Below are 24,923 nucleotides of genomic sequence, written 5' to 3'. Positions count from 1 at the left end.
ATTCTGCAGGCTGAAAATCTACTTCAGTTTGATTAGCTAAGGAAAAATCGAATGACTTCATGAACTTAAAATGTGAGCTGCAGCATTCGGCTGGAAAGCAGAGGCGTTAAGAGTAGCAGAGTTAATGATGCTAACTTGATCCCGACAGCCACTAGGCTTAGAGGCTGTGCTGCTGTCTTGCCTTCTGGCACAGTAGGTCTCCCAGCAGGAGTGGGGAGATGGGCTTGGAGGAGTAGGCTTGGATGGTCACAACCTAATCCGTCTGGATTTGTAAAGGAGAATGCCAGTTTCAAAAACAGAAAATATGCAGGGGCGCCTGGGTGGCTGAGTTGGGTAAGCGTCTGACTCTTGGTTTCGGCTCAGGTCACGATCTCACGGTTTGTGGGTTTGAGCCCCGCTTCGGGCTCTGCGCTGACAGTGCGGGGCCTGCTTGGGTCTGTCTCTGTCTCAAAATAAACAAAAACGTAAAAGATTTAAAAGCAAAGAGAGAAAATATGCAACATCGTTGCTGGGAAAAGATTTAAGCAAAACAGTTGGGGGTTACCTGCTACGGAAAAAAAAAAATGTGGAAACAGGCAATTTCTTCCTTTCTGCCACTTGACAGGTAGAAGGGCAAGCAGGGACCCCGCCCCTAGCCCTGACCCTCAGGGGAGCCCCACACTTTCGAATACATTCCCTGAAATTTTCTAAGTCCTTCTCTGGTGGTGGCGGTTGTGGCTAGCAATGCTATCTGGTCAGGGCACCCACATGGGGCTGGCGCCCATCTCTCTTTCGAGCACTCTGTGACCCTCTCTACATGGAGTACCTACCACACCCCCAGGAACTCTGGGGCTCACATCCACCCAGTTGTCCTGGAACGTGGTGGCCAGGCTTGTTTCCAAGAGGGTGGCTGGTGGGCAGATTGCCTCCACTGGGCAGCATGGCGTTTCACGTACGGAATCCCATCAGACTGACCACCAGAATGCTGCGGACAGGCTCATTTCAAGGGACTCGAATTGGTTATATGGACAGAAGCCCCCCCTCTGAAAATATTTGCCCAGAGCCACGATCCCTCAGGAAAGCCCTGGTGGGAGAGGAGGGTGAACCTCGACCGTGAGAAGAGAAAGCAGTCTGAAACATTTTTTTTCAAAACATTTTTTGAAGAAAAAAAAAAAGAAACAACCTTGCATGTGTACATATGTGTGTGTATATAATATACATGATGGCTTTTTTTGGCCTTGATCTGTTAAAATCCTATTTATAGGCCATAAATTTGGTTTCCAGGGATATAGTATCTTTTAAATCTTCGTTTTTAAACATGTTTCACCAAACGCCCACGTCCCTGGAACAGGTAGTACTTTGGGAGAAAAGGGAGATTATTTGAGAAACTCTGATTTAAACAAAAAGGGATTTTGTTGCACAACTTCCCAGAGCCCTGGACATGCTGACACAAACTATGTAAAACAAAAGGGGGTACAGCCCCTCCCAGCCTCCGATGACCAGGGACCCCCTTTTCACAGCATCTTATGGGATGGGATGGAAAATGCTGTCTTGAAAGAATAATGTGGGGCACCTGGGTGGCTCAGTCTGTTAAGCCTCCGACTTCAGCTCGGGTCAGAATCTCACAGTTTGTGGGTTCAAGCCCCGCGTCGGGCTCTGTGCTGACAGCTCAGAGCCTGGAGCCTGTTTCAGATTCTGGATCTCCCTCTCTCTCTGCCCCTCATCCACTCACACTCTGTTTCTGTCTCTCAAAAATGAATAAACTTAAAAAAAATTTTAAAGAATAATTCAGGAACACACACACACACACACACACACACACACACATACACACACACACCATAAGAGATTTCTTTCAATTTAGGTTCTTGGGAGGGAAAAATAAAGAGGGCTGGCAGTTCCATTTTTGTAATCACAAAACCAGAGAAGCAAGGTCAGCCCTGTGGTCTTGACACGAGGACCTCTCCCTGTAAGCAGGTAGGGATACTTCCCAGAGAAGATTCTATGATATAGTTAAGGTCTGGGGCCATTAGAGGGCTCTCTAGGCCTAATGGATTTGTTTCCAATCCCCGGATGCACTCAGGAGGGACTGTCACCACCATGAAGCTTGGTGTACGAGACGCACAAATCCATCAGAGGTGAGGAATATTTCAATCATCACACCTGGAGCTTCTGGGTAGGATTAATACAAACACTCTTCTTCCCCACTAAGTACATGATAAAAATAGCAAACTGGGGACATAAACCTATCTGTTCAATGTAGACTGACTTATTAAACTTTTAAAAAATATCACAATAAAACTGAAATGGACCACTCCATATGATCATAAATATCATGCATCTGGGAGAGAAGAGCTTTTCAGATACATCTCAGCTTTCTAGCTTCCATGCAGCTGGCATTGCATTTTCTCCAGGCATTTCTGTTGATTCTTTTTCATCAAATATCTGTGCCTATCTAAAAACATCACAGCCCTGATGAGACCGTCCATTCCCTTAGAATATGTAACTTGACATATACTCTGATCAACACATCTAATATTACAAGCACACATGTACATGCACGTGTATGTACATGTAAGTCCAATTGCCCGAAATATGGAGTATTTCAAGTCATACTATTTTTTTTTTAATTTAATGTTTATTGATTTTTGAGAGAGGGAGAGAGCATGTGCGAGCAGGACAGGGGCAGAGAGGAGGGGGAGGGACAGAGAGAGATGGGGAGGGGCAGAAAGAGGGAGGGGACAAAGGATCGGAAACAGGCTCCATGCTGACAGCAATGAGCCCAATGCGGGGCTCAACCTCACAAACCGCTACATCATGACCTGAGCCGAAGCTGGACACTTAACCGACTGAGCCACCCAGGCACCTCTCAAGTCACACAATTTTTAAGTGCAGCAGTTATACATGGTCGTACATGATATACACTTGACTCAGCTGGGTATTTCCCTGGGAGAAATCTGTTCATTCACTGTGGTACTTTGTTCGTGGCCATATATTTGTGCCACGGGGAAATCCTGGCCTAAAACAGTGGTTCTCACGGTGTGATCCCATGACCAGCAGTTGTCAGCATCACTTGGGAGCTTGTTAGGAATACAGATTCTTGGCCCCCACTCCAGAGCGGCTGAATCAGAAACTTTGGCCGGATGTGACCCAAAAGGAGTGAGAGAACGCACACTGGCCCTGTGGGTATCAAAAGAGGAATGAGCGACCGAAGGGACTGTCAAGATGTTTCAGGGACAGGCGGCGTCTGCATAATTTTATTGTACCTTTATAAAATGCTTATTTATTTCTTGAGAGAGAGAGAGAGAGAGAGAGAGAGAGAGGGAGAGAGAGACTCCCAAGCAGGCTCTGTGCTGACAGCGCAGAGCCTGATGTGAGGCTCGAACTCACAAATCGCGAGATAGTGACCTGAGCTGGAGCCAAGAGTCAGATGCTTAATGGACTGAGCCACCCAGGCGCCCCAAAATAAAGCTAGATTCTATCACTCAATAAGCAAGGAAACAGACTGAAACATAAACCCTGCTTCACTCCCTTCTCTTGACATCGTGACATAAGACTCACAGCCATTTAGTCAATGGAAATGCTCTGGTCACATGCTGTGGTCCACCACAAGAGCCACGTTACTGCAGAGTCAGAAAAAAACGACAGAAACCTCCTCCTGCCTCCTCTTGATTAAAAGAAAACAATATAAATGAAACTGAATCCCCCCCAAATGCACCCCCATGATGTCTCTGGCAGTCAGTTCTTTCAGAATCCCCGAGCACACTGATGGAGGGGACACACAGCCAGTATGGGGGAAGGGGTGCTTTCCTCCTCTTGCCACAGCCTTGGAGTGCTACACAAAGACAGCCAGGCTGGGCCCGGGCCAGGCCCCCGGTTGGTTGGTTCTGCTCAGAAAGCCGCTTCCTCTTCCTCTGTCCCCGATTCCTGACTTCCCATGACTCCTATGCAACAGCATCATGAGAGTTAATGCTCTTAGAAGCACTCCGGGCCCCTGTCTAGCATTTGCAATTGTAAAAAGTGCTGTGATGCTTTTCTTTTCTACCAATGAAGAAACCTTATGTGAGCCAGCAAACTGCAAATAAAAAAACATTTTAAAGGAAAGAACACTTTTGAACCCCATCTTTGCTTCGGAACTAGTCTATGTGTCATGTTGCCTCTACTTTCGCTGCCTCAGGTGCTAAATGGAAGGGTCTTCAGCTAAGTACATGTGGCTTCTGGGTGACCACATTCTCTGTGGAGGGGACCAAGGGCAGGTTTTTGGAGGGTACAGGGGAAAGCAACCTGAATAAGGGTATCATCGGTCGAAACACCCCCTATTTGAAAACTGATGAAGCACCAGAAAGAAGGGAGCTGAGCTGTTAGCAAATACAAATGGACAGCATAACATGGAAATGAAAACTGCTCACGTTTGGTGCCAGGCCAACAGCTGGCTCCGAGAGAGCCAGCCCTGAGGGCATCTGGGTATCCACAGACATCATTTGTCCCTGCACTCATCCACGTGCAATTCTCCCTCCTCGAAAAGAGCTGCTAAATCACATTTCAAGGCCTCGCTAGCGTACCAAATCCCACATCTCATACAAACAACAGAAGAAGGACACTATTAGCTGAAAGTATTGTGCCTTATTGATGAATGCCCTTAAAAGCAACGACAAATTACGACGGGCTTCCGAGTGGCTATTTTCTGAGTTCTCTGTTATTAGTGCATTATTTCTGTTATTGTCAACAGGACGTGATTATAATTGGGATGTTGTACACAGTGTTGTTATTGATGTACTCAGTAATTATAGGGCTGCATTCTCACATCTTGTAAAATGTAGGTATTATTTCTGACCCTGAGGACGCTGGGAGCAACTGATACTGGCACGATTTTTCTGGGGACTTTCACTCTTAAAACAAAGAAATGGCTTTGATGGCATCAGGAACAGCTCTGGAAGTCAGGAATCTTCATTCTTGAGACAATGGGATGACCAAGTCGCCAGCAGAGGTAGACTTGCAGTCCACGAAGGTAGCTGTACCTGGGGCAGGTGCGCCCAGGGGTCTTTGAGACCAGGGCAATTGAGGATGCTTCTGTTTGCCGAAGTAGGAAGGTCAAAAGGCTTAAAAACAGTCATCTCTTTTCATTGTATTTTCCTATTTTCTACTAGGAAGCAATACAAAAGAACTAACACAGGGCATAAAGACATGAATTCACACATACTGATGTTCCCCGAAGTTCTGGTAAAGAAACAGAAAAATTGAAAGCTACCTGGTCCATTCCTCAGATGGAATACTCTGGTTAAACATCTTCTTTTGAAAAAAGAAAACAGTAACATGACATGAAAAAAAGACGCTCAGTCAGATGAAGTAGAAAAGTCAGGAATATGTAACAATGCCATCTGAATTTTATGGTACAAATTCGGTATTTACCTAGAAAAATAGACTGAAGGAAAATAAACCAAAGTGCATTCATTTGTGGCTATGTCAGAGTGGTATGATTTAGGGGATTATGAAAATTCGTCATTTCACACTTTTCGGTGTTTCCAAACATTGCATGTACGTCTCCCATTTGAGAATGCTTTAGACATACCAAGTAATTAACAAACCTGATGACAGCTGAAATGATACTGTGGGCTCTAACATCTGCCACTTTTAAAGCTGGTCCCTGAGGGTCCCTCTGCCACAGAACTTCTGTGGACATCGCAGCTCCATACGAGGCACTTACCTGCGAAGGTGTCGTCACACTGATTTCCGGAACAAAGTTGTCCTCAAAGAAATTGATGATGTTCTCCTGCTGAAGTTCCTTTGTTGGAGTGACTTTGGGCAGAGGTGGGACAGGAGGCCCTTTCCTGGTCTACAAAACATCAGAAACACAAGCAAGCTAATTCAGCCAAAGACGGCACGCGAGATGTGCAGAAATGCCACGGAACAGTGCTGGGCGGACGTATTGGTCACTGACTAAAATTTAGATACGTGTACAGAAACAAGAACACCTGATTGAGCAGAGAATGCTATCTCCCTTGGTGGCTCTCTGAGCACCGACAAGCAAGGGCCCCGTGAGAAATACTCCGGCAATGCCACTCCATTCATCTCAACACAAGTGCTACACGCAGGGCCAGGTGCCTATGCCTCTAAAGTTAAAACTAAGGCAACACCTTTTGTGGAGTCAACTGAAAAGGATTTCTCATTTTAGCAATAAATTGGAACTTGAACACTAACATCAGGAAAGTTTGTCACTGGAATCACTGAGACCGCCCATAGGTAGCACACATTGCACTCCCCACGTGTTTTCGGGAGTAAGAACTTGACAGAACTATTCCCTGGATCTTCTCACGACTTGCCTTACTTTCAAAGCCTGCACTGCACTGGAGACTTTGAGTCTTCCTGTAGGAACTTCATCTTCACCCAAAGTGGGGAAGACGAAGGCGGCCATGTTTCTCTGTATTTACCTTTTCTAATCTTTCCGGTTTCCCCCAATCATTTCTTCTAGACGCTTTTGTTGAGCTCGTGCGCCACACACTGTGGGTAGTACCCAAACTGTGAAATGGCGTATAAACATCACGGCTTTCTTGGCCATACTTGACCCAAGGGTAAGCGAAAGTGCTGGAGGAAGGGAGGTCCTAGCAGAAGGCAGGACCGATCAGAGCCTTCTGAAAGCGAGAGGTGGGAGGAGAGGAGGGCATGGAAGGAAGCTGAGGTTGTGGAGAGAGGTCTCAATACACTCAATCATAGGGTGTGTGAGGATGTAGGGCTCCAAACTGGAAAAATGGCCTGATTCCTTAGTGGCCATCAATGCCACAGCCTTGAAGTCTCCCCAACTGGAAACTCCTTTTGATGCCCCAGGACCCCAGGACTATCCCACACAGGGGTCCTCATGCCGAGTTCTTCCATTTGCCCCAATGTACTTGACCTCTTCCTACCTGTGAAGGTGACCTAGGCCTTGCCGGTGCAGGAGACGCAGGTGCCAGCGTGTGATTGGGACTAGCTGTTGGGCTCGGGATGGGCGAAGGCTCCTCGGGCGGCGATGGGGTCTTTGCGATGCGGAGAGGACCAGAATCGCTGGATGAACAAACACATGAGAGTCAGCAACGGGCCGTCTAAAGAAGCACTTACGTTTCAGGGGTCCTCCAGCCCAAAGGAATCCTGAGGCACAACAGGTTTTGGCTCTCGTCTAGCCCCCTTCTAGGTTAATTCTGGCTGTTATGTACAGTATTTATTATCCACTGGATGCCAGACCCCATTCGTAATACATCATCTCTAACCTCACAACACCCAGGCCTTGCTGTCCCCACGTAAAGCGGGGCACAGAGAGGTTAAAAACCCCTGAAGTCATTCAGCATTTTGCTGGCTCTGAATTCAGGCCTTGGGAATGCAAACCCCTTGTTCTCTCCACTGTGCCAAACAGGCTCTGCAAGAATCTTCCAAAGAGAAGCTGAATTAGCTGAGCCACTTTCAACTTTTGATTTCCTTCAGAATGTTACTAGGTCATAATCGATAGAAAAACCCACCCTGAAAATGATAAATTTTACGTTAAAGGCATCCTCAGGATAGCGCTGAGTAGGATTTTATGAGTCTTTTCTGATAACATTTGGAAACAAATTCGTTACTTGTTCCCCTTTCTACACCTTATAAAACAATGACTGAACTCAGACACCTTGACAGGCACGAACGAATTATGTGAAGGCAGAGTGTCAGCAATGTTTCCTGAGAACCCACCGCATTCCTGGCACTGGGCCAGAGGCGTGGGACCAGCTCAAAGGTGATGAACGGGAGGAGGGCACTTGGGACACATCCTATTCTCTAAGACCTTCTAACGTCTACAGATTGAGGGAACAGCGTCTCTACCCCAAAATAAACTAGCGCATACACCACAGCATGATCTACATATTCAAGGGAGTGAGTCCTGCGGGGAACACGGATGGGCCACATGATTGAGACTACGTGCCAGCAATCATGTCCTCTGTCGGGAAGCGCGGATCCAATCTACACTCAACAGGGAGCCCACTGAGCTCACTCACCACCTCGTTCTGCGGAGGAATGTTGAAAAAAACCAAAGGAACATTTGGTAAGTGGCCATGGCCTCACTCTGTCTTCATTTTATCTGATTCAGCAACACTGAAGTGTTCAGACACGTTTGTTTCACGTCTCTACGAGGGAGGACCCCCTAAGTTTGTCACGTGCTTTACAGCCAAAACACCCAATGTCATTGCGACGTTCCTCTTACAACTTCCTCTTTGTTCCAAGTTCATGCTGAGATACTATATTGGAAACAGTGCTTCCTTCCACTCCTTTCATGTGTTCTTGTAGGGAATGTTCTTTCCCTTCGAAGGATAAGAGATCCTAAATGCTCACTTGGGATAGCAGCTGTAGCAGAGACTATTATGAGGATGGCTAATACAAAGAGTATCATTTAAGAAAATTAGCTCTCTACAGAGAAATCCAAACACTAACATGGGTAGGAGTGTGTGTTTTTATAAAGGTATATGTAGGACTCTATACGATGATTGATGTTGAAATTGCAAATAGAGAATGTCAGGACTGCATATTACCTTACAAGCCATTTAGTTCAACACCATCTTTTTTTTTTCTGTTGATTAAAAAAAATTAGATCTTCACCCAAAGGATTAATGGACTCACTCAAGGAAGGCAAAGCCTGTTAACTGCAGGATCACAAACCTGAAAGCTGGGTCTTCTGATTTCCAGCCCAAGGCTCACGAGCCTGCCTTCCTTGAACATATGATGCCTGAGAAGGATCGGTGTATTTGACCGACTGACTCACAGAATCAACGTGCAACAGGACCGAAACAATGCAGCGTTTGCAAGGTCAAGTCAGGAGGTAAGATGATGGTGAGGTGTCAATTACTTCCCAAAATGGATTCATTGAAGATCCAGCACTGACGATAAGCATAAGGACTAAGTGCTGGGAGTTTAGAAATTCCTTTCTTCTCCAAAGAAAGTAACAGGTGCACAACCAGAAATTACGTGTTAAAAATGTATACCCTGGCCGACAGGTCCCGTGGAAAATGGAGACAGGCAGGTAGTCAATTCTACGGTGACAATGACCAAAGCCCACAGTGAGTAAATCTAAAGGCTAAAGGTTAAGGTGAACACAGAACAGAGTCTGACAGTGGAAAGGCTCCTTAGTGTTAGAGTTTTCTAAAAGGATTAAAATAGCATGGGCTGGTGCAGACTGCAGAAATTGCGACAAGCATTGCATGAACTTGGGTCTGAAGAACACGGCCTACCTGGGAGCTCCTTGAATGGTGAAGGCCTTGTCAGCGTGCTGGTCGCCCAGCTTCGTCATCACTTCGTACAATTTGTGGCAAAGCTAAAGGGATGGAGACCATTGGTCTGTTAGCTGTAAGTCATTCTGGTGCCGATTCAGGCTACTGCCCTAAGAGAGGAGGAAGCGTTTACTGAAAAACTGAGAACCTTAACGACGATAGGGATGGCCTCAGGATACCTTTAAATTCTGCAAATGGACAATCTAAAACTCATGTCAAGGGGCGCCTGGGTGGCTCAGTCGGTTGAGTGTCCAGCTTCAGCTCAGGTCATGATCTCGAGGTTCATGAGTTCAAGCCCGGCGTCAGGCTTTGCGCTGACAATGTGGAGCCTGCTTGAGAGTCTCCCTCTTTCTCTGCCCCTCCCCTGCTCTTTCTCTCTCTCTTTCAAACTAAATACATAAAAATTAAAAAAAAAAAAACCTTATGTCAAAACTGAAAGGCCACAAACACAAATAAACCTTTAAAAAACCAAAATACATTTCTCAACCAGAGTAAAGAATGGAAAACAAACCCTTATTGTTTCTGCTGACTCTACTAGAGATAAAGTCGTACGACCACCCTGCTGAACTAAGACAATATTAGTTGACGACAGGACTGCTGACTGAATGCTCAGATACTAATTTTTCCTCAGCCTCAAAAAGTATCACTTTTAAACGCCAACTTTTAAAGCTGACTGGAAACAAAAACCAAACCAAACAAGACTGTGAGACTGTGACAGGGAGAAAAAGCATTTCGGAAGAGGAACGAAGACCGGCCAGGATTCCTGAGGGCCTGGAGGAATACTGGAGAAATACCACTGAGAGTAATAACACGCTATGAAAACAAACTCGCAAGTAAGTGACAATGCTATGCCATTTCATTTGCTTTCAGAAAAAAAAAAAAAAAAAAGTTCACTTATTTTATGTTCCATAAGGAAAAATAATCATCGTTACTTACCACCGCTATTTCCTTATGAAACTTGGCCTCGAGGCTGGAAACATTTTTGAAAGTGTTGACATAAAACCCAACTCGTCTGCCATGTAGAGACACAAAGAGGAAAGAAGAATAGGGAAAGACCGGTCAGCAAAACTGCATTTGTAATGGCAATGAAATGCATTAGGAACAGGTTTCCTTTATATAATTGTGACTAACACTGGGCCACATCTGATGGCCCACAGCACAATCTCTCCAAAGGCAGTGGACGTGCGGAGACAGTGGCTCTCACACCGTGGGGAACACCAGGACTGCATTTCAGATTCTGCAGGTCTCAGATAGGGGTGGAGGATGTGCATTTAAAAAAGAATTTTTTTTAAGTTTATTTATTTATTTATTTATTTATTTATTTATTTTTTAATTTTTTTTCAACGTTTATTTTTTTTTGGGACAGAGAGAGACAGAGCATGAACGGAGGAGGGGCAGAGAGAGAGGGAGACACAGAATCGGAAACAGGCTCCAGGCTCTGAGCCATCAGCCCAGAGCCCGACGCGGGGCTCGAACTCACGGACCGCGAGATCGTGACCTGGCTGAAGTCGGACGCTTAACCGACTGCGCCACCCAGGCGCCCCAAGTTTATTTATTTTTGAGAGAGAGAGAGAGAGAGATACAGAGCGTGAGCAGGGGAGACAGAGAGAAATAGGGAGACACAGAATCTGAAGCAGGCTCCAGGCTCCGAGCTGTCAGCACAGAGCCCAGCACAGGGCTCAAACCCATGAACCATGAGATCGGGACCTGAGCCAAAGTCCAACGCTTAACTGACTGGGCCCCCCAGGCGCCCTAGGATTTGCATCTCCAACAGGCTCTAGGTAACACAGAGGCTGCTGCTCCTGCAGACGGAACACATTTGGAACCACTGCCCTAAGAGTCTGCTTATATTTTAGACGTGTGTCTTGTAAAGGGCTGGAGAGAAAGAAGCTTATCATTAATTTTTATGACATATACATACTATCATTTTGGATTCTGAAATGTGGTGGACAGGGAGAAACAGAAAACCTACCGATTAACTACAATTCCTCAGCTAAAGTAAGAGGGCCAAATAAAGACACAAGGTGTCCATTCACAGTATCTCAAACAGGTTTGTGAAGCAAAGCCAGGGGGTGGGACTTTTAGGTCCCTAATAGTAAGCACACCCGTCAACCCTGAGGGTTCAGCCCAGTACCTCCTGAATGGGCTCCCTTTGCTCTAAATGAGGACACTGTATTAATTCAATCTTTCTGAATCCAGCTAATAAATTACTACTTTGATTTCATTCACATTCTTGTTTCAATGACGTTCTCAAAAATAACTCCAGAATCCTGACTGGCTCATGAGATTCTAAATCCCAAGTAAGAACTTAGATGCCAGAAACATTAGACAGGCCAGATATATGGAACAAACATATACTCGGGGGGGGGGGGGGGGTGTAATAAGAATAATTTATTGTTTAATATATAATTTTGTTATTTAATAATAACTTATTACTGGGGAGTAAGAATGTGCCTGTACACAGGAGGGCCCCTCTTATTTAAACAATGACATGAAAGCATAGATAAAAGGGGACCTTCCTATTTAGCTGTGCCTTGTGCTGAGCAAGATTCCAATAAGCCGAGTGGACGAATGTTCCATTATCACTAAAGCCAACAGAAAGAGCTGCCATGTAATAGACACCTTTATTTATTCCCTCACTTAATTCTTGTAACTACCTCCAGGGTAGTGAGCCTCATTTTACATCCAGGTCAGCCGAGACACAGACATACTAATTGTCCAAGGTCTCGTAATTAATAACCGGAGAACCTGTGTTTGGATCCAAAAGGAGGAAAACCAATAGAAAAGCACGGACTGTGTGACAAGAAATTCTGCTTAAGCACGAGTATCATGATTTCTGTTCTCTCCAATGAATTAGGGTTTAGAATTTTAACAAGATAAAAGATAAAAACCCAATTTAGAGATTCAGAGATGAAATAATGGTTAAGTACCATGTGAAACTCCAGTAAGGCTTACTTTTTCTACGTCTTAACCTGTGCCTTAAGTTCCTACCGTGTTCCACTTAATTTTTTTTTTATTTTAGAAGACTAGTTTATTTGGGTTTCCTTCATCTTTTCAGCTTTATTGAGGTATAGCTGACAATTAAAATGGTGATATATTTCAAGTGTACATTGTGGTGACCTGATTCACAATTGTGAATGGTTCCCCCATCTAGTTAAGTAACACAGCTCTCACTTCATAAATGTATCTTGTGTGTGTGAACATTTAACTTCTACACTCAGCACATTTCAATTATAGAATATAGTGTTATCAGCTATAGTTACCATGTTGTACATTAGATCCTCAGACCTTACTCACAGCTAAAAGTGTATACCTTTTTACCAACCTCTCCCTATTTCCCCCACCTCCTAGCCCCGGACATCCACTTTCCTACTTTCCATTTCCATGAATTTGCCTTCCCCCACCCAGATTCCACATACAAGGGATACCATGCAGTAGAATCACCTCGCACCCATCAGCACGGCTGTCATCAGAAAGACCAGATAACAAGTGTTAGCAAGGATGTGGAGAAAAGGGACCCCTTGTGTACTGTCGGTGGGAATGGAAATTGGTGCAGCCACTGGGGAAAACTCCTCAGAGAGGTAAAAATAGGACTACCATACGACCCAGTGATCCCACTTCTGGAGATACATCTGAAGGAAATGAAACCAGGAACTCAAAGAGATACAGGCACTGCCCCATTCACTGCAGCGTTATTCATAAGAGCCAAGAGATGAAAACAATCCAAATGTCCATCAACCAGGGAATGATTAAAGAAGGTGTGGGGCGCCTGGGTGGCTCAGTCGGTTAAGCGTCCAACTTCGGCTCAGGTCGTGATCTCGCGGTCCGTGAGTTCGAGCCCCGCGTCGGGCTCTGTGCTGACAGCTCAGAGCCTGGAGCCTGTTTCAGATTCTGTGTCTCCCTCTCTCTCTGGCCCTCCCCCGTTCATGCTCTGTCTCCCTCTGTCTCAAAAATAAATAAATGTTAAAAAAAATTTAAAATAAATAAATAAATAAATAAAAAGAAGGTGTGACATGTATACACACACACACACACACACATGTATATGCATATATACATACAGGATACGTACACCTGCATATATATATATATATATGAATATACATATACACACAGACATATATTATGTATATTATTTCATATCAAAATAAAAATAGGTGAATTGAGGGGCGCCTGGGTGGCGCAGTCGGTTAAGCGTCCAACTTCGGCTCAGGTCGTGATCTCGCGGTCCGTGAGTTCGAGCCCCGCGTCGGGCTCTGTGCTGACAGCTCAGAGCCTGGAGCCTGTTTCCGATTCTGTGTCTCCCTCTCTCTCTGGCCCTCCCCCGTTCATGCTCTGTCTCCCTCTGTCTCAAAAATAAATAAATGTTAAAAAAATTTAAAATAAATAAATAAATAAATAAAAAGAAGGTGTGACATGTATACACACACACACACACACACACACGTATATGCATATATACATACAGGATACGTACACCTGCATATATATATATGAATATGCATATATATATGAATATACATATACACACAGACATATATTATGTATATTATTTCATATCAAAATAAAAATAGGTGAATTGAGGGGCGCCTGGGTGGCGCAGTCGGTTAAGCGTCCGACTTTAGCCAGGTCACGATCTCGCGGTCCGTGAGTTCGAGCCCCGCGTCAGGCTCTGGGCTGATGGCTCAGAGCCTGGAGCCTGTTTCCGATTCTGTGTCTCCCTTTCTCTCTGCCCCTCCCCCGTTCATGCTCTGTCTCTCTCTGTCCCCAAAAAAATAAATAAACGTTGAAAAAAAAATTAAAAAAAAATAGGTGAATTGAGAGACATAATCACTGTAGATACTAAACATTAAGTGGAACATAGGTCTTTGTCCGGTTTGTTTCACTCAGCATAATGCCCTCATGGTCCATCCATATTATCCCAAATGGCAGAATCTCCCTTTTTTTTTTTTTTTTTTTTTTGAAAGAGAGCATGAGTGAGCAAGGGAGGGGCAGAGGGAGAGAGCGAGCGAGCAAAACCTAAGCAGGCTCCATGCCCAGCGTGGAGCCTGACATGGGGCTTGATCTCATGACCATAAGATCATGACCTGAGCACTGAAATCAAGAGTTGGACGTTCATCCGACTGAGCCACCCAGGTGCCCCTCCTTTCTTATGGCTGAATAATATTCCATTGTGCGTGTGTGTGTATATGTGTGTGTGTATATATTGATAGATGATAGATAGATAAACAGACATATAATAATAAAGAAAATCCTGGCACAAGGTGTTTGGGAAATAGCAACTACTTGGGAGGGTCAGATCAGAAGCTTGGGAGATAAGAGTAGTGAGGCAGGCCTGTGCGCTGGGGCAGGGGATCTTCCCGACCGTGAAGTATGCGTTTATTTGCAGGCAGTGGTTATTTGCAGCCCCTAGCCATGTGTGGGACAGGGGAATGGAGAGGACCTGTGTTTGAGGAAGCTAACAAAGCAGCACCTGTACGGGAGGGGAGTCTGCAGGTGCGCTGACAACACTGGGCAGAGGGTCCAGCTCACCATATGTGGCAGAGAAGACTTCCGGCGGCACTGTAAGTGCCAACTCAGGACCCCCATCAACCAGTCATTCCTCATACCTCCCGTCATTCAATTACTCAACGAAGGGCCTATCCACTCTGGGTTCATGCCTAGGGGTGGGCTCCGGGGGCTCCAGGAACACACAGTCCACTTACAGGAGCCCCTGAGGGGAGGATTCATGAACACACACTTCACCCACGCTGGTGAGTGAAAGACGCAGAATGCCAATGTTAAAGTTACCACGAGAGGCCATACACAATTGAATACCAAAAATGAGTAGGTTCAAACAGAAACGGCTACAGGAACTGAGAAGATGGGAGAATTGACAGGCCCTGTGCCAGCTGCGAACGTCTGCTTGAGAGGATCAGCTTGGGCTGGCCCGAAGGAGGGTCAGATTTAAATAGACGGCAGGCGCAGATGGATGGGGGAGGGGGTGTAGCTGAAGTTCACTGGCGGGGACTGCTTTGTTTTCATTGATTTTTCACTATGACGAACAAAACCCTAACGACGACCTACGAATTAAAACTCGGTGCATGGCTCGACTATTTCCTTAGAATAAGTGTCTTGAGTGCAAACGCTGTGTGAGAGGCACAGACCACAGAGGCTCTGGTGTGCACTTCCAAGCTGCCCCCACGGGGGCGGGGTCCTTCTACTTCCTTGACGTTCAGTGCGAAGTTGCACAAAACCTTCGGGAATATGATGGGTGAGAGTTTGCACCCAGCTGCCTTTTACAGTTATATTCCTTCAATTAAAGTTAATACTTTTTCCTTCATTTACTTAATAGCCGTTTATATTTCTTCTTTTGCGAGTGACCTATTCATTTTTTATGTTCATTTCTTGGTGCTCCGTCCCCCCTTTATTTAGAAGGTTAACTGCTATTAAACATAGTGATTCTTGGAGACATTTAGCAAAAAAACAAGAATTCCTATTCTTCTACCTGTTAGTTTTGCTTTCTGATATATAGCGTGTCTTGTTTATATCAATTATTATTTAGAGAAATAAGTGGTGTGGTGCCAGAAAGAAATAAAGACCTTGTTTAACACGACTAAACAGATATCAAATGATTTTCTAATATTTTTGTGGTTCATTTTAGAATTTCGAAGTTAAGTCAACTAGGATGTGTTTAACTTAGAAAAAAATGTGTTGGACATTTTTGATGTAATTCGTCATATAAGGGTTTTCTTCAAGTTTTGAAATTGGAGACTCTTTCAAAGTAGGGTCTGCCTGTAAGCAGGTCACTACTACAGGCCTAGCACCTGATACGGCACCAGGGCAGAGCAGGTGTGCAGTAAATATTCAATGAATGAATGAATGAGCCAACAAACGTGGCACTCATTCCACTGGAAGGGCATATGCTGACTGTTACCCTTGGCTTGTAAAAACCTGATGTCACCAGCAGGGAACCAGACACCCACAGCGTACTGCTTTTACGTGTTTGCGAGGTGTTCCACACGCTCTTCATAAACAAGGGACTCAGACATTACCATGTCCCCGAAGGACTCCTCTGAGGCATCCTCAGGCCCCTTCAGGTTAGCTCTCAAGACCCACTTAATTTCTTTATTAAGATGGTTTTTTCTTCTTGGAAACAATGGGAAGGATTGTCAGCTGAGCTGTCACAGCAGTGCAGGCCAGGACACTCCCCTCAGCACTTCCCTCAGGGAAATCTGCAGGGGTGGGGCTGGGCGGGGGGGGGTCACTGCGACCCCCTCACCACAACCCCCTGTAATGGAAGAAGCATCCTGTGCCATCCGTCACTTACCAGGGGGGTGGAGTGGGAGAGCGAAGAACTTTCTCCTAGCTGGCCCCTGCTCCTCTGGGCCCCTGACACTCCTTCCTCTGAGATTCATGCCGCACATATTCGGCCCTGTACGGCTCATCTACCAACCCCCAGGCCACCACCCCACTCACTGTCCACAGCACACATCTCCTGATTCCCTTCTCTCTCCTTCACCGAATCCTAACACGAACACAGCAGACCTCGACACCCGACTCTTAAATCAAGAAACAAACTCGTAACTCACATGCTTATTCATATAAATTCTGCTGCAGATCCTGGGTCTTGCCATCCATGGCTCACAACTGATAGGAGACAATCAAGAGGCCTGCTCCCTAACCTAATTTCCTAGACCACAAGATCCTTCATTCATTCACTTCCATTCCAGTTGTTGATTTTTTTCTTAATCTCTCTGAGATCAGTGCCCCTTTCCTTCCAGGTTGTCGTCCCCCTCAGGCTCGGCATCTTGCTTTCTCAAGCTCGGGCCCTGTGGCATACCTCTCACCACTGGCTGGTCGCTGTGCCAACACCTCGTCTTTATCCCCCTGTCCCCTACTGGCTCCAGAAATCCCCAGTCCTAAATCATCCCAACCTGTGCCGCTGCCACTGTCGGCTTCTCAAAATGATACCAGTTATTTCAAATTAATTTTTTAATGCTTATTTATTTTTGAGAAAGAGACAGAGGGTGGGGGAACCGGAAGCAGGCTCCAGGCTCCAGGCTCCAGCATGGAACCCAATGCGGGGCTCGAACCCATGAACCACGAGATCATGACTTGAGCCAAAACCGGACACTTAACTGACCGAGCCCCTCAAAATGATACCGGTTAATTTTAGAAGGGTTCCCCTGCCCACTCCTCCCCCTGTATCTGCTACCACTATTCCTCAGGCCCAGCATAGTCAAGATCCTCAAATAAGAGATGATATCCTTCTACATCATCAACCATGGCGTCTCCAATGGCTGCAGTCAGGTTTCTGACCCCGCCATCAGCTGGAGCCTGTCTGGAGGCTCACCAAGACAATACACCTTTAGTCTCCTCTGCTTGACCTCCATTTTGTCAATGATTCTCCCGGCACGCCTTCACTTTTAAAACTCTCGCCATTCTTGGGCTTTTTAAGATACTACTCTCCCGGGCCTCCTCCTACATCTGTGATCATTCCTTCTCAGGGACTTCTGCACTTTCCTTAAATAGCGGAGCTCTCATTCCTCAACCCACCATAGCAGGGACGCTGGAAGACACAAATAACTGCAATTTCAAGGTGGAGTAATATGGCTGGGAAGAAAACATATAATAAGACAATTTTATGAACTAAGCTTTATTTATGAAAGCCTGCGTACGGTCTCATTTTACATAAGGAGAAGTCCTAAATGCAGACAATCAGGATTTACAGGCAACACCACAGAAGTGTTTTTAAGTGCCAGCTTCAGGATGTATAAATGCGACGATCTTCGGCAAAGTGTTTAACCAGTATGATCCCGAGCTTCCTCGTCTGTAAGGTGGGGATATATGCAATTGTGACGATTAGAGGTTATGTGTGTAAAGTGAATAAACTGACACCTGGAAAATACAAAGTATTCAACAATAATGAGCGCTCTCTTTTCCTCTCGTATAAACACAGTACACACAATTACTGCAGTTGAATAATGTAGGTCTAGTCAAAAACCACGGTATATATAAAGAGTATACACAAAGGCCCAAGCTAGGATTGGATCAAAGGGCAGGACCTGACTGACGTAAAAAGGAAAAACCCTTGAGTGCAGAAATAAGTCACAGTGGATTAAAAAGCACTGAAGCAGGGCACTGGGGTGGCTTGGTTGAACTTCCGACTTTAGCTCAGGTCATGATCTCACGGTTCGTGAGTTCGAGCCCCACATCGGGCTCGCTGCTGTCAGCACAGAGCCCGCTTCAGATCCTCAGTCCCCCTCTTTCTCTGCCCCTCCCCCACTCACACTCTCTCTCAAAAATGAATAAACATTTAAAACAAAGAGCACTGAAGTATTTATATTGTATATGGCAGATAAGAGGATTGGCTTCTCTCCAAAACTTGTCCTTCAAATATTCCCATTGTGTTTAAATTCCTCTAAAGTCTTTCATATTACAAGATACTCTGACAATTACTTATTTTGAATGACCAAATACTATCTGGGGAAGACACATAAGCCTGAAACCTCATCAGTCAATGCTAGTTTAGGATGCTTATCGAGAACATTAAGAAGAAATATTTTTGTTCCATACCCAATACGTATTAAGGCAAATAATACCCACCTTTGGGGAATTTTGGCAATTTTCCTGGGAGTATTATCTCATAATTGGAAGTGTTGAGCGTTGTGGTACCTAAGTTCTCATAAAGATCAGTTTAAAAAGCAATTGGGTAAGTAATGACATTTGAGATCACAAAAATTCCTTGAGAGGGGAAATGAACAGGAGAACTGTTTAAATTGTATGCAAATCACAACTGGTGTTGGGGATGTTGAGGAAGATGATAAGCTGGGGAGAACTCCTGGCTGACATTTCATGAGTCAGCCTTGATGAGGACAAAGACATGGGTGCCAACGATGTGCATAAAGATTTTGGATACAAGTATTTTTTGAAATATAAGAATGAAAAAATATACTTCTTAAAAAACCCATAATTTCATATGATTTGTGACTTTATCTTCTTTTTAAAATTTATTTGAGAGAGAGAGAGAGAGAAAGCACAAGCAGGGGAGAGAGGCAGAGGGGCAAAGGGAGAGAGAAAGAATCTCAACCAGGCTCTGCACTGAGCATGGGGTTCAGTCCCACAACCCTGTGATCATGACCTGACCCAATATCAAGAGTCAGACACTCAACTGGCTGAGCCACCCAGGTGCCCCTATAATTTGTGGTTTTAAATAGGCACGAATGACTCCATGAAAGTTACGAATAGATATCTGTCTCAACAGGAGGGTGATGAGGGATGGGTGGTGGCAATGAGAATACGGAGGCAGAGACCAATCCAGAAGACCACAGAGAAAGGATAAATTGATTCCTTTGATGGTCCTCTGGCTTCCCATAGTTAATGACGCCAAAGCTTTGAGGCGGGGAGCCCAAGAATGACAGTACCAAAAAGAGAAATGCAGGTGCGGAAAGAATGAGTAAATTCAGATGAGCGAGGAGTTAATTTCACACATGTTGAACCTTGGGTTATGGCTGGACATTGAAGTGGGATGCCCTACAGGCTGATTCTAGAGTGAATTGGCTGAAATTTCCTCTAGTTATTTCAAAAATAAACACGGAGTGGACACAAACATGGATAAACTCCACTCTAGACCCTCAAAACGCTTACAGTTTTAAAGGATAAGTAGGACCTCCAGAATTTTTAGATAGGAAGGTTTTGAGGATGCCAGTCTGGTTGGAAACCGGGCCAGAGGATTTGTCTTAAAGCAATGTTGCATAGCAAGTGCAAATGTGTTTGTATGGCATGGTCGCATGAGGTGCTGATGGAAACTGAGAGGCGGAAGTCCCCACTGCATCCAACAGCTTCTTGGTTCTACCATTGAGGGGGGAAAATAAGACAAGGGATGGAAAATGCACTTAATGCCATGAGAAATGCAGAGTAACCATAAAAGAAAAACATTTAGTGCTTAAAATGGGAATGCAGTTCAGGTTAAAAAGGTCAGAGCTGAAAGCACAGGGTTTGGCATCAAAGCCTGAAGACCAGATCAATCAAGGGAGTTCTACCAAGAGCTGATGGGGTATCCTTGTAAATTTCAAAGTTAAGGGCAATTCTCCTGTTGCCTCTTTCTGAGATGGGAGACTCCACTTGAGAAACATATCAAGGTCTAAAAACTGTGTCATCAATATAGCAGCTGCTAGCTTCGTGTGGCTATTTAAATTTAAATGAGTCAAAGCAAAATAAATTAAAAATTCACTTCCTCCACCATACGAGCCATATTCCAAGAGTTCAACAGCCAGCCACGTGTGGCAGGTAGCTACCATTCTGAAAAGCACAGATATATAGATACATAGACCGTTTTGCCAGGTTCGATGGCCCTGAAGCATCACAAACAATAAAGATAAGAGAAGGGATATCGCCTCTTCTCGATCTTCTAAATGGGACACGTACACCCTGCACAGAAACTTTACCTTGACCATAACGATGGTAACTCCTCTTGTAAGTCAACGTTAAACTCTTCAAATACTTTCTGTGCTTTCTGAAATTCCTCTTCTGCCTAGAAAGGACACATTGACACGTGTTTACGCTAAAAAAAAAAATCTCACTGAAACACAAGCCACTGTTATGTACAACAACAGCACTGAACATAAAATAGGAATAGCTTTATGGCATCCAAGAAGCATTTTGAGAAGGACAGAAATTTGTCTGGTTATAATCCACAAAACCGTTTCCGATAAGAAACACGAAGTCTTACTGAGACACAGAAACTGACTCAATTACAATGGGTGCTTTTGTAATCTGGCAGATCCATTCATGCCACAAAACGGGTTAACTGTCACATGCACTGTTCTGCTCTGGATACTGCACACGGATGCTTCCCAAAGAGCTCCCAGTCTACCGGGAAGTGAAAATAATTACATTACAAGATAGTGTTGCAGAGCATGCTATTGGGGAAGATGGTACAGAAACAGAGAAGGTTCCACAGGGAAAGTGATATTCTAATGGACTCTTGAAGAATCAGCAAATGTTTGCTAAAGAAGGGGGTGGACAGACACTCTAATGCACGAAGGTGGCGTTCCCTAGTAGCCAGAATCCTAGCTTACCAATTGTGGAAACTTGGGAGGCCGTTTTCACTTTCTTCACCTTGGATACCTCATTGATAAAATGGGAGACGGTAATGCCTCCTTCACAGCTATTGTGACTATTAAGAAATGACAATGTGGATGATCGTGGTGCCTGGCACCTATGGGGTTGTGCACGAAGTGGAGCTCTTATCATGGCCGCTCGGGAACTGAGGTGTGGGTCACGGGGGCTCTAGCTTAGGATATGCGTAGGGAGGAAGCAGAGGGGAAAGAAAATTTGAAAGTTGAGTAGGATGAACAACCACCAAGTTGTGCAGGGCTCGTACGCCTGCTAAGCAACTTAGATTTGCTTTCTACAGGCAATGGCAGCCATTAAAAGACAAGCAGTGGGGAAACAGATCTAGAGATGTGAGGCAGAAAGACTATTCAGACAGCTGTGTGTAGGCAGCCAGGAGGAGGCAAGACTGGGAGCAAAGCGAGTAGTTACCAGGTGTCAGTTAGTTGGTGTCTATAAGTAATGGGCATACGGAGTAAAAGCTGCGGAAATGGGTTTTCTAAAAGAAAATGAATCAGTTCCACAAATCTAGCCCATAGCTGGGCTCTCTGACAATCACAGGTTATATCTTAGCATTTCAAATTCGGTTTTCTCTCTGAATCTGCCTTTTAGCTTCAACTACGGACTACAAACACAGAAGGAAGTGTGGGAACACGTTACTTTCACTGACCCTGCAGGATTGTTGGGGGCCAAGGTTTATTTTGATCAAAATGTAGGAGTCAGTGCCAGTCACGTGAACTCTATGGTAACATGCAAAACCTTATTTTTTAATTAAGAATTATGGAAAGCGGCCCGTAGGTACCATGATGCAGTTGAAATTCTGTCCTGATTCCAATCTCCTTCAAAAAGGAAATACAGGCATACCTCAGTTGTTTTGTGTGTGTGTGTGTGTGTGTGTGTGTGTGTGCGTGCGTGTGTGCACGTGCGCGCGCTTTACCTTACAGTGATGTGCAGATAACTGACATTTTTGCAAATTGAAGGTCTGTGGCAACCCAGCACCAAGCAAGTCTACGGGTGCCATTTTTCCAACAGCACTTGTTCACTTCATGTCTCTGTGTCACATTCAGGTAATTCTTGCAATATGTAGGCATCTTCATTATTATTACATCTGTTATGGTGATCTGGGATCAGTGATTATGATTCACTGAAAGCTCAGGTAATGGTTAGCATTTTTTAGCAATAAAGTGTTTTTAGTTAAGATACGCACGCTGTGTTTTTAATCATAATGCTATTGCACACTTAACAGACTACAGTATAGCATAAACATAACCTTTGTTTGCACCGGGAAACTAAAACATGCATCTGATTGCTGTACTGCAATATTTGCTTTATTGCAGTGGTCGGAAACTGAACCCACAAGATCTTTGAGGTATGCTTGTATTTAATTTTACTCTCTCAGCCTTCACATCGATCTCTTAGGTGTTCAAAATGATCTGATACTTATCTAGCTGTGTTTGTGGGACAAGGCAAGTTCAGGGTCCCCCTACTCCTCCACCATCTTGACTCCTCCCAATCTGCTTGTATTCAATCTTAAAAAGAGAAACTGTCAGAAGTCATAGAACGTAGAGAGTGGCGTCAACGGTGGGATCAATCCTTACCTTAGAGATTCGACTTTCATCCTTCCTCTTGGAGCTCTGCAAAGCTTCTAGATGGTGGCGAGCGCTGTCATAGTCCACCAGCTTCCTGCTGCGTTTTGCGATGCGATTCTGCCAACAAGGAAGTACATACAAATAAGGAAAAGGTGTGGTCATAGAGTCTCTTTTTGACTGCTGAAATGTTTTCCTTGTCCAGAGTAACCAAATATCTTGACTAGAGATTGAAGTGAGCCAGAATTTCAGCAGACAAATGATACCTGGAAATTCTCCAAAATACACCTCCAATTCTTATGTAAAACCATTTATGTAAAAACCATTAGGTAAATATCTTCCCTTTTGATAGTAATTAGGCTGGTCAGTTGAGGGTAGAATGTACGGTCAAAAATCAGAAAATTTCCAGAACTGGTTGAGGAGAGCAGTAAACCTATACTGTCTTTTAGACTCTCCTCTAAATCGTGAAGTGTTCCACTTTGAAGATCATGGAAAACTATGTTAGCATTTGTTTTTACACTTTTTTTTTTTTTAATGTTTATTTCTTTTTGAGTCAGAGAGAGCACGAGCAGGGGAGGGGCAGAGAGAGAGAGGGAGACACAGAATCCGAAGCAGGCTCCAGGCTCTGAGCTGTCAGCACAGAGCCCGGCGTGGGGCTCGAGCCCACAAACCGTGAGATCATGACCTGAGCCAAAGTCAGACGCTTAACCGACTGAGCTACCCAAGCGCCCCTGGTTTTACAATTCAAATAACACTCACACCAACAGCAATTCTATAAAACGGATTTACTTCCTAAAAAATCCTTCTTCCTAGAAGTATTACCCAATCCTTTTGTTCATTAGAATCACCCGAGGAGCTTTAAAAATACATTGATTCCTAGAGACTCCCACTTCCATTTAGGATACAGACAACTGCAACAAATGTCACTCTCACACCAACAAGAAAAAATGTGGATCATCTATAAAAGGGTAACTCTCATTGATTGTATCAGAGACCTAAGGTCACAAGGCAACAAAGTAATCTGAATTCTTTTATTCAGGAAGAGGGAAAATCCATCCGAGAAGAGATAAGCCAACAGACCATTTGTGCCAACACACCAGGATACAGGTAACAGCTGTGGCTACCATACAAGTGGACATGAGGAGGTCAGCTAAAATTTCAACAAACTGTTAAAGGCCTAATGTGGGGTAAGGTATCACTTTGGAAAGCTGGGTGGCCAAGGCACGAGGGCAAATTGCACTCAGGGGTAAGTTCTTTCCTTTGGCCTCCCTTGGATGCTGTGAGAAAGTCTGGGAACACGACACTCCCTTGCAGTGCAGGTGAGAATGAGATGAGCTATGGTTACACAGCGTGGGCACCAAACCACGCCTGTGTCAATGGACATTTTTCTCTTACAAGGCAAAAGCTTTAAGTGGCTTAAGGAGGGAGCGAGAAATCCTCCTACTCACAGACCCCAGGCAGAGATCCACTGCTTGATGGGGAAGAGCAGAAGCAAAACCAGTCTGGCCCTGGGGGAGAGGGGGCGGTGATAGAAACCCCTCTGGCCCCTACGCTACATGCAAAGAACACTGTTCCACAAAGAAGGGTAAATGAAAAAGTCCCTACTCATTTGGGGGAGGGGCATAAACCTTTTGGGGCCCCGAGTCTGACCCCTTTAAGACGCAGAGGTCTGTTCCCACTCGGGCAGGGGCAGGAAACTGCTCAAAACCAACCAGAGGGAAAAAAAAAAACAAACAGATGAACATGAGGGAAGGGAGACAAACATAATATAAAAACAGGGAAGGACACAACAGAAGAGACTCATAAACGTGGAGAACAAACTGAGGGTTACTGGAGGGGTTGTGGGAGGGGGAATGGGCTAAATGGGTGAGGGGCACTAAGGAATCTACTCCTGAAATCATTGTTGCACTATATGCTAACTAATTTGGATGTAAATTTTTTAAAAATTGAAAAAAAAATTAAAAAAAAACCAACCACAGATATGAGGCTGACTTTGCTT

The 24,923-nt window shown here is 44.7% G+C and overlaps 1 protein-coding gene across 2 annotated transcripts in view; it reads right to left on the bottom strand.

Moving 5' to 3' along the window:
* Positions 1 to 24,923, bottom strand: part of AMPH (amphiphysin) — a 251,490-nt gene that overhangs the window by 69,064 nt on the left and 157,503 nt on the right. For both annotated transcript variants that reach the window (XM_030307720.1, XM_030307722.1), the window contains exons 6-11: positions 22,937 to 23,044; positions 20,672 to 20,757; positions 10,179 to 10,254; positions 9,204 to 9,286; positions 6,879 to 7,017; positions 5,684 to 5,812 (exon numbers count right to left, since the gene is read on the bottom strand). In XM_030307720.1, the coding sequence (XP_030163580.1) occupies positions 5,684 to 5,812; positions 6,879 to 7,017; positions 9,204 to 9,286; positions 10,179 to 10,254; positions 20,672 to 20,757; positions 22,937 to 23,044 (621 nt within the window). The remainder of the gene's footprint in view (positions 1 to 5,683; positions 5,813 to 6,878; positions 7,018 to 9,203; positions 9,287 to 10,178; positions 10,255 to 20,671; positions 20,758 to 22,936; positions 23,045 to 24,923) is intronic.

Source organism: Lynx canadensis, chromosome A2 (genome assembly GCF_007474595.2).
Source record: "Lynx canadensis isolate LIC74 chromosome A2, mLynCan4.pri.v2, whole genome shotgun sequence".
Classification (NCBI taxonomy): domain Eukaryota; kingdom Metazoa; phylum Chordata; class Mammalia; order Carnivora; family Felidae; genus Lynx; species Lynx canadensis.
This window is presented reverse-complemented; position numbering and strand designations above follow the sequence as displayed.